Source organism: Nothobranchius furzeri, chromosome 10 (genome assembly GCF_043380555.1).
Source record: "Nothobranchius furzeri strain GRZ-AD chromosome 10, NfurGRZ-RIMD1, whole genome shotgun sequence".
Classification (NCBI taxonomy): domain Eukaryota; kingdom Metazoa; phylum Chordata; class Actinopteri; order Cyprinodontiformes; family Nothobranchiidae; genus Nothobranchius; species Nothobranchius furzeri.
The window spans coordinates 39874589-39889909 of NC_091750.1; the positions used below are offsets into that span (position 1 = coordinate 39874589).

General features: G+C 43.1%; 1 protein-coding gene across 3 annotated transcripts in view; it reads right to left on the reverse strand.

Moving 5' to 3' along the window:
* fras1 (Fraser extracellular matrix complex subunit 1) overlaps nt 1–15321 on the reverse strand; it is a 232789-nt gene that overhangs the window by 60927 nt on the left and 156541 nt on the right. For all 3 annotated transcript variants that reach the window (XM_070555614.1, XM_015960219.3, XM_054730402.2), the window contains 9 exons: nt 14753–14867; nt 11644–11781; nt 11446–11478; nt 10400–10531; nt 10184–10306; nt 7589–7836; nt 7283–7434; nt 4347–4509; nt 3382–3514 (listed from right to left, as the gene is read on the reverse strand). In XM_070555614.1, the coding sequence (XP_070411715.1) occupies nt 3382–3514; nt 4347–4509; nt 7283–7434; nt 7589–7836; nt 10184–10306; nt 10400–10531; nt 11446–11478; nt 11644–11781; nt 14753–14867 (1237 nt within the window). The remainder of the gene's footprint in view (nt 1–3381; nt 3515–4346; nt 4510–7282; nt 7435–7588; nt 7837–10183; nt 10307–10399; nt 10532–11445; nt 11479–11643; nt 11782–14752; nt 14868–15321) is intronic.

Sequence of the window (15321 nt, forward strand, 5' to 3'; positions counted from 1 at the left end):
GTCTGAATGTGAGCTGTTTGTTTATTTGTATGGAGCCCTGACATGTTCTGCCTTAGGAAGTGGTGAATAGAAACGCTGTTTTTCACCCATTCATCAGGATGAGTCAAACAGGAACTGGAAATCTGCTTTACAGGCTAGGCAGCTTTATTCTTGAGCACATTTCACACAGAGGCAATTCAATGTGCTTTACAATCATCAGGACATGATATGAAAACATAAAAACACAAATTAAAATACACACAGATAGAATTACAGTTTAGAGCTACAGGAGAAGACAAAGTTACAGCACAGATTACAGATTACAGATTACAGAGGAGACAACGCAGCATAAGAAACTATTCTTGTAAAGGCTGATGAGTACATGAGGGTTGGGGCAGATCTGAGGTCATGGGGAAGCTGATTCCATACGTGAGCAGCATAGTAACTAAATGCATCTCCACCATGTTTGGTTCTGACCCGAGGTTCTACCTGCTGATTGGTTCCAAGGGATCTCAGAGCCCTATTGGGTGTTTGTACAGGAATGAGATCGGCCTTGTATTTTGGTCCCATGCCACTGAGTGGTTTATAAACTAGTAGTAGCACTTTGAAGTCTATTCTGTAGTTTACTGGTAACCAGTGTAGAGATCTAAGAACAGGAGTGATGTGCTCTGTTCTCTTAGTTCTTGTTAAGACTCTAGCAGCAGCGTTCTGAACAAGCTGCAGTTGCTTCACGGCTTTTGGGAAGACCAGTTAGGAGACCATTGCTGTAGTCCAGCCGACTAGAAATAAAAGCATGAATGAGTTTCTCTAAGTCTGGTCTGGACATGAGACCTCTGACTCATGATGTTTCGTGAAGGTGATAAAACGCTGATTTAGTTTTAGCCTTAATGTGTCCAGAGAAGCTCAGCTCTGAGTCAGTGATAACATCTAGATTTCTAACCTGGGTCTTTGTCTTTATTCCTCTGGAGTCGAGCTGAGCAACAACATAGAGACAAAATAGCCCTTGTCTTTGAGGTAGGACTGGAACCAGCCCAGCACTGTGCCTGATAGTGCCACCCAGTGTGTGTCTGTCCAGAAGGATGTTGTGGTCCACAGTATCAAAGCTGCACTGAGGTCGAGCATCATCAGGACAGATGCTTTACCTGAATCAGTGTTGAGACGAATGTGGTTTAACACCCGACCAGTGCAGTCTCTGCGCTGCGGTGCTGTCTAAAGCCTGACTGAAGACACCCATGATGTTATTTGACTCTAAATCGTTGTTTATTGGGATCTTTACCGCCTTTTCAATGATGTTTCCATCAGAGGGAGATTAGAGATGGGTTGGTAGTTGTTCAACACTGAGGATCTAGTTTCCTCTTCTTTAGAAGGGTTTCACAGCAGCAGTTTTCAGTGGTTTAGGGAAAAGACCTGATGTTAAAGAGCAGTTAACTATTTCCAGTACCTCCGCTTTTAGGCAACTCGACACATTTTACAGAAGTTTGTAGGCAGGCGATCCAGACAGCAGGTAAGGAATGTAGGGTCCATACTGTCATTCAGTGTTTTAGTACTAATCAGGGTGAAAGTTGGCGTTCTGGCCAGGTTGTTATACATATGTCACTGATCCTAAAACACATTTAGAAAATCCTTTCATCATTTCAGCTGATGAGAACAACACATCCACCCCCTTTTGGTTGAGAACTACCTGCATTTCGAGTCATGTTGTTAGAAAATCCAAAAGGGTTCAAATGAAGGCAACGGGACTTCTTTGATTTCTTGAAAACATTTTGCTTCTCATCCGAGGAGCTTTGTCAGTTCTGACATGTTTTCAGAAGAAATAAAAGTACATCACTGAACCTTCCTCTACAGGTCCGGCTTCCCACGCCGAGTCCTCCCTTTTGGTCCAAGATGACCCATCTGAGAAAGGTTATTATGTTGGTCAATATATAGGTGAAAATGGACCCTTTTGGTATGTTACATAAGATTATTATTAATGTTGAACATTTTCATTCACACAAAGAGTTAACCTCTCTGAGGATCTGACTGAAGGAGTGACATTCTGAGGTATTTTTGGTAATGCCATCAAATGTGTCAAATTCTGATTTGCCAAATTTATCAACAATGTGATTCGATAAAACAGGAATTACTTCCTGATTAATTCAGTTTCTCGATGACTCTCAAACCGGCCAATTCATGAACAAGCATTTTGAAACCATCCCATCTTTTGACCTCAGGGTTTTTGCCTGTGCAAAAAATAAGTATACAACCTGAGCCGATTTTCCCCTCGTGGGAGAATCTACTAGCCTGCAAGCCAGACAAAAACTAGGAGGATAACTGTTGAAGTAGTACTGCGAGCTGCTGCGGCCCAAACAGAACCAGAACCGCTCACGGCGCATGCGCAAACAGCTCGCCGGCTGTTTCCCTATTAACACACGTCCGTTTAAATTTCTACACTTTTTTCTCACACAACAACAAGGATTGTCGAGAAAGCATGTTTGCTGTGGTTTTGTCAAATTACACTGATCACAAAACATTTATTTACTTTCTTTCGTTTTCCTCAAATACCCGTGTCCTCCTGCAGCAACCCCGAGGGACAACAAATATCAATAACAACACAATAAAAAGACCGACATATTGTGTAAAAACTGCTATTTTTTTAGCACATTTTAAGTCCGACGTGTTGCTACCAGATGTACGGTGTGAGCTGAAACTTGAGTGCTACAAACGAAAAAGTCGCACAGTGTCTGCAGAATATATAGAAATACAGGCTAAAATGCATTATCTTGTAGAGGCTCCGAGTCCGCTTGCAGAAGGGACATTTACATGTGGATGTCAGGTGCTGCAGCAAGGAGGATGTGGTGTTGTGGTAGGCTAAATCCATTTTACTGTATTTATACTGGACTACGTTTTCTGCCTTACGACGTGAAAAATGGTCCCACACCTTTGACATTTTCTGTCTTTTTCGCACTCCACCGGGGTCCACGTTGTCCGCCATGGCTTAAGAGAAAGTTAAGTTACATTCGCTACTCGCGTGTGCATTCAGTTCAGTGGGCATGTGCGTCACTTATTTCAGTCCGGGTGAAACATGACCCCGGGCGATTGCAAAGCCATGAATTAATTAAATATGAATTAAACGAATCCTCGAGGCAGAGAATTTGACTCGAGGCTTTTTTGTACTCGAATTATTCGAGGTACTCGAGGAATCGTTTCAGCCCTAATATGGACCCTAATTTTCCCAATCTGTTCCTCTCAGAAACGATGAAGGTGGAAGCATCAGATCTGCTCTGGAACCGCAGAAACGGCTCCAGCTGCAGCCGGAGTTATTAGAATGTGACACAAGCAGAAACTTTGGGATAATCCCGAACAACGGTTTGTTTGGGTCGGATAAAAACAGCCGATTCTCTGGAGCGGAGCTCTGAAACGCACCTCTGTTGATGTTTTCTATGAACCCGTATTTGGGAGGAGCGACGATCCAAACCAGCAGGTCAGTTCTGGAGGAGTCATCGTCCAACACAGCGATGTGATTGGTGGACAGCAGCACACGACCGCCTTCCTGAACCTGGAACAGAGGAGAACATAGACCGGATTTAAGGAACCTGGTTACTGTTTACAAACCTGAAAAAATAAAAGTGTATTAATAACAATAATAAAGAAAGAGATCGCGGATACAAGAGGCCCAAATGAGTTTTCTCCACAGGGTGGCTGCGCTCTCCCTTAGAGATAGGGTGAGAAGCTTGGTCATCTGGGAGGGGCTAGGAGTAGACCTGCTGCTCCTCCACATCGAGAGGAGCCAGTTGAGGTGGCTCGGGCATCTGGTTAGGATGTCTCCTGGACGCCTCCCTGGTGAGGGGGGTCACGCGCTCCTTCCTGCAGCGCTCCTCTGTGGGGGGGAGGGGGGAGGGGAGGGGTCGCGCGCTCCTTCCTGCAGCGCTCCTCTGTGGGGGGGAGGGGGGGAGGGGAGGGGTTGCGCGCTCCTTCCCGCAGCGCTCCTCCAAGGGGTGGGGGTGGGGTGGGGGGTAGCCAGGCTTACAAAGCGCTGGGGGAAACCCTGGATTGATTGTGTGGCACAAGATCATGAGGACACACACAGCAAATTAATAAAATAATGTGGTTCAGAGTCTCCAAAAGCAGCAACAGCTCATGTCCGCCTTTTGTTTACCTTAAAATGGAGGACACCGCAGACTTTCCCGCACGTATTAAGCTCCGCCCACAGGCTCGGGGATTTCTGTATTCCCGAGAAGTCTCTCAGATTTATATGTGAACACTACACCGCCCGTTCGAGACTGAACCCGACCACCAGCTTGACTAAACCCGACAGTGCTGACGCCAGTGTGTAAGCGCCGTTACATCTCTTGTTCTGGCGTAGCCACCCAAACACAGGACAGACGTACCTTGATGCCGCTTCGCACCGTGGCCACCAGGGGCTGTCTGGGCATGGACGTGATGGTGACCGTGCACATCTGGTTGTCAAGGCGATTGTCGTCACCATCATGAACAACAAAGTGGAAGCTGTCTGTTACTGGCTGACCTCCTGTCTCCAAAGATGTGACGTACCTGCAGAAGGAGTCAACAGTGTTACAGTGTAACCAGACTGTGTTTGATCATTAGTAGTTGTTTCCATCGCACCACGAAGGTGTGTGTAGAAGGTTTCATTTACTTTTCCTTTGTGGACGGCTGCAGCAGCCAATCTAAACTAATACAGAATGATCCCAGCTCGGGTTACAATCCACAATAGTCCAACAGTTTGTTTGTCTGCAGGTGATCTGAATCTGCATCATGGAAAGAAGCACTTGGCATGTTTAAGCCTCTCATCAACCACTAGAAGGTCATCTCAGAGCTGTGCTAACTGGCAGCCAGCGACTGCAACAAAGGAGGCTCTTTGCCTCCGACTTCCTGGTAATGTCTGCGTTTAGGAAGACTAAAGAAAGCAGCGATGGCTGCTGCTCCAGAGTCCTGAAGCCCTTTTATCCGTTATTGAGTGGAATCCACATGGCGCTCCTCCTCGAGTCCTCAGAGCAGAGAAAAACATCTCAACCTTAGTTTGAGAGGATTTTTATATTTTAATGATATGAGTATAAAGTGACTTTCTCACTGGCGCTCTGTGAGTTACGGATCAGCACCAGAAGACTCAAGAAGACCAGTGAAGGTGAGTCGTACACAGTAAGCTGGTGAGTAGATAAACAACAGAAGACAAAAATCACAAGAACAAAAAAGAAAAAGAAAAAAAAGATTCAATTATATATAAATAAAAGAAAGTCTATTAAAATATTTCTATTTAAAAACTGAGAAGGAAGAAAGAAAATGAACAAGAAAAGGAAACCCAGTGGACTCAGTGGTCTCCTTTAAACTCACCTGTTCAGGCTCTGGTGGGACCTTCATCACCACCCTCTCCTTGTTCTGCTCTTTCCCGGGATCCACTGATTTCCCTTTTTCCTGTTCATTTTCTTTCTCTCTTTCCTTACATTATTATTTTTAATCACATTTTTTCTTTCTTTTTTCTTTAATTTTAACATATTTTTAATCATTTTCAAGGATTTCAAGCACCTATAGAAACCGTGTCCTTAGGGTACAAGAAATAAGTTCTGGGTCTGACTTCAGAACTGCCTGCTGGTGTACATCACCAATGCTAGTGCTGCAGCGTTAGCTCGGTGTAGACTCGGCCACCCCGCGGGTTCACCGACTGTAAACACTAGCAACGTCCCTCTCTACTATGTACAGTCCTACAGGACTGAGACATCAGGCGCGTTAGTGATTATTTCACTGTAAAACTCTTACACATTGCTCCTTTAAGCTTCAAGATGCTTTAGTCCAGGGATTGAAGCAAACAATTCTCATCTGACTGAAAATAATTGGGGGGGGGGGGGGGGGGTGCTCACATTGTTTACACGCAGCCTCTATTCAGGTTTTGATCGGTTTTAAGGTCACATTCTTGTTTCTGAAAAATTTGGAATGACCCGTTCACATCACAGTGTTTAAAAGTGTGGGTGTTGAGATTTCTCTGAGGTAAAAAAGATGATAAGTATTAAAGTACTCTAGGGGGGTCGGGGGCATGCCCCCCAGGAAAAGTTTTTGGGACATTTTATATTTAAACGCATTAGTTTGGTGAATTTTTGGGGGAGAGTAGAGTTACAGGCTGGTATGATAAAGTATCTATACATGTTCATTATAATGATATATTTGAGTTAACAATGTTTTCCTGTTCTTTCTTAATCCATTATGAACACAGACTAGAGTGAAATCCGCTGATGCATCCATGCTGCTCAGCACCAGAACTGCACTAGGTACCAAAAGAACCAATCAGCTGGCAGAGCTCCCTGGTGAACGTGTGAGCTGCAGAACTTGCAAAACTACGTGACTCAATTTAAGGAACAAAGTACAATGCAGCTGCTGTTATTTATTTGTTGTTGTTGTTTATAGAAACTGAATGTATCTGCAGGGCTTTAGGCCCAGGGCAGAGTTTTATACCTCAGACCAGCTCATGGACGTAATTTTCACTTCAGAAGTGGGGGGTGGGGGAATCTTTACAGTATGTTCTAATGGGAAACAGGCTTCAAAACAAACGGTTGTTTTCCGCTTGGTCCTAGAGTTCAACCAGTGTCAATTTAATATAGCGTAATATTGTTTTTGGATGGTAAAAAGTGCAGGGGTCAAAACTTGACTTTGGAAAAAGTGGGAGGGACATATCCCCCCTGTCTCCCCCCCAAAATTACGTCCATGGACCAGCTTTAGATCATGATCCGTTATTAATGATATCATTTTCTTTACACCAACCTGAATATTCTGGAATGTTCACAGATGAAAATGAATGGATGGATGGATGGATGGATAACAGATCACTAGTCTGGGCATAGAAAGTGTTTCTAGGACCTAATGCTTGTTCAGCAGCTCACCTGTTCCACTGACAGGAGAAATCCGCTCATCAGCAGGTGATCAGCAGAGTGTCATGACTGAACACCGGCCCGAAAAACATAGAGACGACTAAAAACACCGACCTCAGATCAGCCTGCTGGGAATTTGGGTCCTGGTTCCGTTAGAATCCCAGCACCTGGTGCGCGCGCAGTTTGTGTTTGTGCGCACCGCGGGAGCGAGCAATGAGCGCACGCGTTTTTGCAGTTTGGGCGGTGCAGAACGGTGGAGAAACGCGTTTCAACACTGGTGCATGTTTCAATTAGCAACAGGAGAGAGCGAGAGAGAGAGAGAGAGAGAGAGAGAGAGAGAGAGAGAGAAGAGATTTTGACAGAACTTTTTTCTGATTATTCCAACTGACGGATTTCCGTCGCCACGACGGAGAACTTTAATCCCTGCTTTAGTCGTGTTTGCAGCAGACCTGATCTTTTGAGTGTTGATGTCCTCCATAGTAAAGGAAGAATACTCCTTCAGCTGCTGAGGCTCCTGCTGGGATTCAGTCCGGGTCAGATTTCCGTACATTGGCACAGACACCAGCTGGATGTGGATCTCATCATCTGGAGACGTCTTGTCCTGGTCAACAATGAAAGATGCCGTCGGGTTTGTACATGAAGGCCACTCAGAAGTTTAATCGCAGTTTAGCACAAATTTGATCCAACAAAAATCAACGTTCACTGCAAGCAAACCGGAGCAACAATCTACCCAGAATGCATCTGTTCTCACTCACGGTGTAGGCCACATGAGAGCGTCTGATGATGGTGCTGCTTTTCTCGCCCACTTCCAGAGACAGCAAGGCTGCGGGGTCCCGTTGTGGCCCGTCACCCCCCTCAACGAGCAGCACCACCTGAACCACTGTGGTTGCCATGGAGATCCCATCACTGACTGAGAAAGACATGGCGTCGTCCTGGGTGGAGAGGCCAGCATGCTGGTAGAGCAGAACTTTTCGGGTAACGTCGCTGAAGGTGAAAACGTGGCCTAAGGGGAAAGAAGGAGTAAAGTTTTGGTTGTTTGTATTGATGGCATCAGTCCTGGTTGGGTCAGAGAAAAAAGCTACTTTATTTTCTTACCATAAAAACCCAGAGGAATAAAAATCCCAAAAGTAACAAAAAAAAAAAGCTGGAATTAATAAAGATTTTTCTAGTTTAAGCCTAAAATGTCAGTAAAACATTTTTGGTCTGATATTAATTAGACATAATAATCAGTATTCTGTACATAAATAAAACAGGCCCTTTCCACCTGTCCATCCACCACCACGGGGCAGCACAGCAATGGAAATGGCAGGTTTGTGATGAAGGCGCAAATCCTGATGCTCCACCTGGGTTTGATGAGCCACGTTTGGGCTTGATTGGGAAAATTCCTCAGATGAGAGGTGAAACATCTCTTCTCCTACGGGGAACTTCCTCCCCACACGGTTAAACCTACTGTAGCAAGAGCTAATGGTTAGCATCAACTAGGGCTGCTCAATTAATCGAATTTTAATCACGATTACGATCTGAGTTTTGAACGATTATAAAAACAAAACAAGCCGATTATTTGCTCCTCCCACTTGCGCTGCCCCGAGTTGCAAATGAAGCGCTCACAGTGTTGCCAACTTGGCGATTTTGACGCTATTTCCAACAGCTTTTCAGACCCTCTTCTTGACTTTTTAAATCTTAAAAGTACCTAGAGAACACCTCAGAAACATCTCTGGTAACCCTTAGCCACTTTCTGGATAACTGTCGTCGACATTTCCTGCAGGTTAGCTAAACACTCCGCCTGCGCTCCGGACCGTTCTTCAGGACATTAGGAAAGGGAATGATGTAGTGATGTGTCGGTCGCTAAAGAAAAAGCTCTCGGAGCCGGCTCCCTGTTGGATTAACCAGAGTGAGTGACACACACACCGCACCTGCGGACTCCTGAGCCACTAAAAACAGCTAAATGTGCACGTGCGGCACGCTAAACACACGTGCAGCTTGCCCCGATTGCTGAGACTGGGTTGGGGGGTGCAGCTGTGGTTGGGACAATTATTACATTAACTGATGGACTTGTAAATAAATAGTTTATAAATAAGGTAGAAATACGTTCCTCACACTGATAAATAATGACTAATCTGTCTGAGGACACGGTGCTAGTGTACTCTCCTACAGCACCTTGACACGACTCAATAAATGTTATGCAACATTTTGTGAACATCAATTTATTTGCATTTATTTGTTATAAATGCCACTGCATAATTGTGCTGTAAAGCGCCTTGGGGGGTTCTAGGTCTCTAGAAGGCGCTATATCAAATACAGGCCATTTACCATTTACCATAATTCTTGCTGTCAGTATTTGCAAGATATTGGTATTTGGGTCTGTACTGGTTAGACTTAAATGAGTTAAACCAAGGTCTATAGCCCTTGGGTCATAGACTATGAGCTATAAGTATATTAGTCTTTTTATACTGGGAATCAGGAGTTATTTTAGTGATCATCTTGTTTCTTATTTATTTTTGTCCTGATTGTGACCTGAGCAATTTTATGACTGAATAAAAACAAATAAAATCAACATAAATTGAAAAATCGTCCTAAATAATCGAGATCTCTATTTCAGTCACCATAATCGTGATTATTATTTTTGCCATAATCGAGCATCAACCACTGCTGTTAGTGTTGGGTATTTTTATAAATGTACCTTTTTGAGACCTAAAAGATGCCCATTACACATCATGAATCTCTGTGTTGGTATGTTCATAAAAAGGTTGAGCAAAGATGTTAATTGAGAGAACTCTGTAACTCTGTAACTTGAGAAGGTCCGCCTTTTCCCCCCACCCGTTGCTTGAATAAAACCACTGAAGACTCTGAGGAAGTGGGAGTCGCCTGGCAGATAGCTCTGGAGAGAGTTATGTGTCATGGTGATCTCCCCCCATTTGGCTAATTCAGTGTAAAATGTCTTCCTGGTTGTCATGTGTGTTTATTTCAGGTTCCAGGGTTATGGAGATTAAATATTATCTAACATTCTAGTCTCCTGATGGAGACCACGGGTATGCAGAGCTGGTGAGGTAAAGGCTGGAGCAGAGTGGGGGCTGGTTGAGCCACACATATGGACATTACAAATAATCAATTTACTCTCTCTCTCTATCAAAGGGTGTGTCGTCCTTTAAGGTAATATGGGATAAAATCAAATTACCTAACAGTTAGCCTGATGGATCTTCTATAACTGTAGGAGTCAACATTATTCAAGATGGCCGCCACAGCAAATTACATCGCATTAACGTCTCCGACTGAGCTAAATTGTCACATGTTGAATAAGTCTCCACCTAACTACAACCCTATCAGCAAGTTCTCCATTATCTAGATCTCACCGCTGTCCATGCGGGTGCCGTCGTCTGTCTTTATCAGCTGCCCGTGGACGGGAGCGTCCACCAGCTCAAACTCAAGCTCGTCTGGAGCCGTATCAGCGTCGGTCACCGCCAGCTGCTGACCGCCTACAGGAGATACACAAACAGTTCACGTCTAGTCACTGCGTGACGCCACACACTCGTCTGGTAAAGGCTGGGTGTGCTCTTGTGTTCTGGTACCAATGGCGGCTTGTCCTCCCACGCGGACCTCCAGCAGCGGGTCCAGAACCTGGAACACTGGCGGCTGCTGGTGGTTTGAAAGCAGCAGGATGGCAAAGTCCAGCTCAGGGGTGGTGTGTTCACCATCTGACACTGAAAAACAAGAAAATCAAAAACCCGCAAAAAGAAATTAAAGAAGACAAAGAACCAAAACCCCCCTCCCCTCCTTTGCTTAGGTACATAACTCCTCATGAGTTCATTCATCGTTTTGATGCCTTCAGTGAAAATGTCCCAATGGAAATGGTCATGAAGATAAAACAACACAATGAATGAGACGGTGTGTCCAAATGTTTGGCCTGTACTATATATATGTATATATATATATATATATATATATATATATATATATATATATATATGTATACATATATACACGTATATATATGTAAACATATATGCGCGTATGTATACATATATATACAAATATACACACATATATACATATATGTGTATATATATATATATATATATATATATATATATATATATATATATATAAATACATAAATATACATATATATGTATACATATATGCACGTATATATACATATATTCACACATATATACATATATGTGTATGTATGTATATATATATATATATATATATATATATATATATATACATATTTATATATACATATATACACACATATATATACATATTTGTGTATATATGCATACATATATATGTATATATATATATGTACGCATATATATGTATATATGTGTGTATATATGTATATATATGTGTATATGTATATATGTGTATATATATATATGTGTATATAAGTATATATATGTGTACATATGTATATGTATATATTTATGTATATATAAGTATATATATGTGTATATTTATATATATATGTGTATATTTATGTATATCTTTATATAAAAACCACACGGAACATTAAAGGATGACAGGAGAATAGAAGGAGGCTGAGGAGTAAGAAGAGGCTTCTGATGAGAAGGAGACAGGCAGAGATGAGGAGGAACAGGAGGTTTACCTGTGAAATAAACGCTCAGCGACTCGGGCAGGCCTGTTGGGTTTAGAAAGAGACAAGTGAAAAAAGTCCAGGATGGAAGACAAATGCAGAACCAAACAAACGAGCAACAATGTTAAAGTCATCGAGGAACATGTACTGGTTCTGGACCAAAGCGCTTTTCTCTGCAAGCTCATGAATGAGTCCGGATGAGAACCTCACCAATGAAGGAGTACTGGTAAAGCTCCTGGAGGTGTGACGGAGCCGCCGGCGGTCGGTAAATGATTTTACCGGTATCGACGTCGGCCTGCGTAAAAATCTTCACCGCCGTGTACGGTTTGTCCCGATGCTCGATGGCTCCTGGAGACAAAGACAAGGAAAACTTTAGTTTTTGAATTTCTCTAAAGAAAATGTCACTGATGATGTCCCACAATTCAACATCCAGTCAGATTATCTGAACTCTTAACTTTTTATTTTTGGGTTAAACACGTTAAGCATGGTGCCGATGTGAAGACATGAACTTGAGCCGGTGTGACGACATTAACTTGAGCCGATATGAAGACATGGGGTGTTTCTCAATGCCTAGGAAGCTTGCCTTGATGTCTTGGCCCCGCCCCAGTTGCCTGGGAGATACGTCATCAGGAGCCGCCAAGACGTGTTCCAATGTTCATGTTCTACCGAGGCGTGTGTTCTCCGTTTGTTAGCCGTTTACCTAGCTGAGCAAGGATACACGGGAGACCTCTTGTAGCCTTGCCTTGGCCAAAAATTACACAGAGTATAGCGCCGTATTTTCAAAAGGACAGCGGATCAGAAGCCGGCAGCTACTTTGGGGACAATTTTAGAGTTTAAAAGTAAGTCAGCTGATTTTAAAATGTTTTTTTAGATCCAAAGAAGTTATCTATGGTTGGTTGGTTGCTTATTAGTTGCAGCTTCAGTGGCTAGCGGGTAGTAACTCATTTTTTATTTAACAAACATATACACAATCTAAAAAGTAAAAGTCTTGTTATTTATTTATATTGAAACTAATATGTATAAAATATAACGTTATCTACCGTGTCACGTGACGTTACGTGACCGCCGTGGAAGCTGTGGTCACGTGACGCAAGCGTGTTCCATTTAACCGTTTTCTTTGACCAAGGAAGGACAGTGTCCTCGTAAGCAAGGCGCCCGGCCTCGTAAGACATCTCCTCACAAGGCCAGGCGCCTTGACATTCAGAAACACTTCTGAACTTTAGCCGATATTAAGACATGAACTTCAACTCAACTCAACTTTATTTATAAATTGCGCCTTACAGGCAAAAAGCTGCCACCAAAGCGCTACACAGATCAAGTTAAACCATAAAACATTAAATCCAGAAGATAAAAACATTGTATCACAAGATACAGATAAAAATACAGTGAGTACACAGATTGCTATAAGTAAAACGATGAAAACTAGTTAGAAAGGTTAAAAGACAGATCATAAAAGTAGGTTTTTAGCCTTGCCTTAAAAAACCGCAACAGAGGTGGAGGCCCTTATGCTGATAGGAAGCTCGTTCCAAAGCGTAGGACCTGCCACAGCAAAGGCCCTATCACCACGCGTCTTTAGGTGCGATCTTGGGACCGAGAGGAGCAGGAGGTTCTCCGAGCGGAGTGACCGTGGAGGGGTGTATGGTTGAAGCAGTGACACCAAGTAAAGAGGGGCCAACCCATTTAACATTTTAAAAACCAGCAAAAGTATTTTAAAATGAATCCTTACATCAACGGAAGCCAATGAAGCACATCCAGGACAGGAGTACTGTGGCCATACTTGCGCCTGCCCTCTAAAAATCTGGCAGCAGCATTCTGCACCATTTGCAACCTGGCTATTGAGCCCTTGCTCACACCGAATAAAACATGAGCAGATATGAAGACATGAACTTGGGCTGATATTCTTAACTTATCCTGTGGTGTGTCAGCACATCATCCGGGCTGCAGAAGACGCAGGACTTCTTATCCATCCTCTGAAAAAAGTTTTTCTTCCCTGGCTCATGACTGACTTTCTAATTTTATAAGTTTAGAAAACATATTTAGTTGAATACAATATGTTTAAATCCAACGTGTTTTAATAGTGTGTCCTATAATCTACGTGAGTGAGTGATGGGTCAACATGAATGTTATTCCTGTAGTGATTTACTTCAGATCTTAAATCACACCAGATTAGTATTATTAATGTTAATCTATCACTATATTATCATTAATGGTGGACACATTTTGCTTCACATAACTGTTGAACATTTTTACGTATCTGAGTGAAGGAAGGGTGTCTGAGGTATTTTGGTAACGCATTTGTAAACACTAGTTAATAAAGGCTAGCTCACTTTCTGGACTAGCCAGTTCTCAGCCGCTTCCTGGTTCGGCCGACCGGGTGAGCAAAGCACTTGGACCCGTCCTCTCTCTTGACTCCAGGTCAAAGCTTCTCTGCAACGCTTGAAAGCGGCATCAGACGCTACAGCCCCTCAGACGTGGACGTCTAACCAGCAGGTTCTGGTAGCATCTTAGGGCCGGTGAAAATTCCAGGAGCCGCTGCATCTGGTGACATCACCACTGATCACATCTCTCAGATACTTAATAAGGTTTTGCTACAACATCCAACATCCATCCCATCATTTCATTCATTGTCTGTTATTTGGTGCAACTATTATTTCATCCATACTTTGTCATATATGATCATTAGTTTAGAAATATATAATTAAATACAGTTTTATTAATGTATGGATTTGTAAATTAATGTGAAGTGTGTGTTCCTGAACAGTCAAAGAACCTAAAGGTAATATTAAATTAAATATTCAAAGACCGATCAGATATATGATTCATATTTATATGGAAGATCACATCTGATTGATCTGTAAATATTTGATTAAACAGCTGATGTTTGGTTTTTCTAGAGATAAAGACGATTACAGAAAGCTGCCTGCAGCACGACCAAACCTGGAGTCTGAAAGTAAAACATCATGAAAAACGTTTGCTTCTTCTCCTCGGCTTTGATCTAAATGACTCGTCACACATTTACCAGCCCATTAGTTGATGAATGGGCCTTATTGTGAAGCGTTTTCCGAGTCTTTAGACCGATGTAGTTCTGCGCCGGTCTGACGGGATGCTTTAATGTTTAAATGAGTGTGTTTAGTCCTACAAGGCACAGTAAAACCAGCCGTCGTTCCAGCTGATGTGGGAGGAAGCCTTCATATGTTACTGAGATTTATTACATCAGGTCTGACAGCTTTACTCACGTTCCCTCAGAACATTCATCTGTCTTTCTAACGGCTCCACCTCGGTAACAGCATTAGTACGCTCCTCATGCAGCTTTTCTCACCTTGACCTGGGAGGAGCGGTTTAGTGATGTTGTAGGAGAGCTTCTCGCTGGGAGTCTCGGAGTCGACGAAGGACAGAGCTGAAGGTGTTATCTCCGTCACTCGGTCCTCCAGCGCCTCACAAAGACAAACAAGCAAAAGAATTAGATCAACAGCTAGAAATACCATTTCTTTATCCCTTCATTTACTTAAGTTTTGAACCTTTTTCTAGTGCTGTCACTGTTGCTAGGCAACAGGAAAGGAACTACACTGATATGAGGGTGGGGATACATATGAAGGCAAGAGCATCCAGACTGACAGCTGCTCACTTCTGGCAGGGCGGGCAGATGGATGATTTTCTGGTATTTTGTCTCCAGCAGACATTTTCACATCCATCCATCCATCCATCCACCCATCCATCCATCCATCCATCCATCCACCCACCCATCCATCCATCCATCCATCCATCCACCCATCCATCCACTCATCCACCCATCCATCCATCCATCCATCCATCCATCCATCCATCCACTCATACACCCATCCATCCATCCACCCACCCACCCACTCATCCAACCATCCACTCATCCAT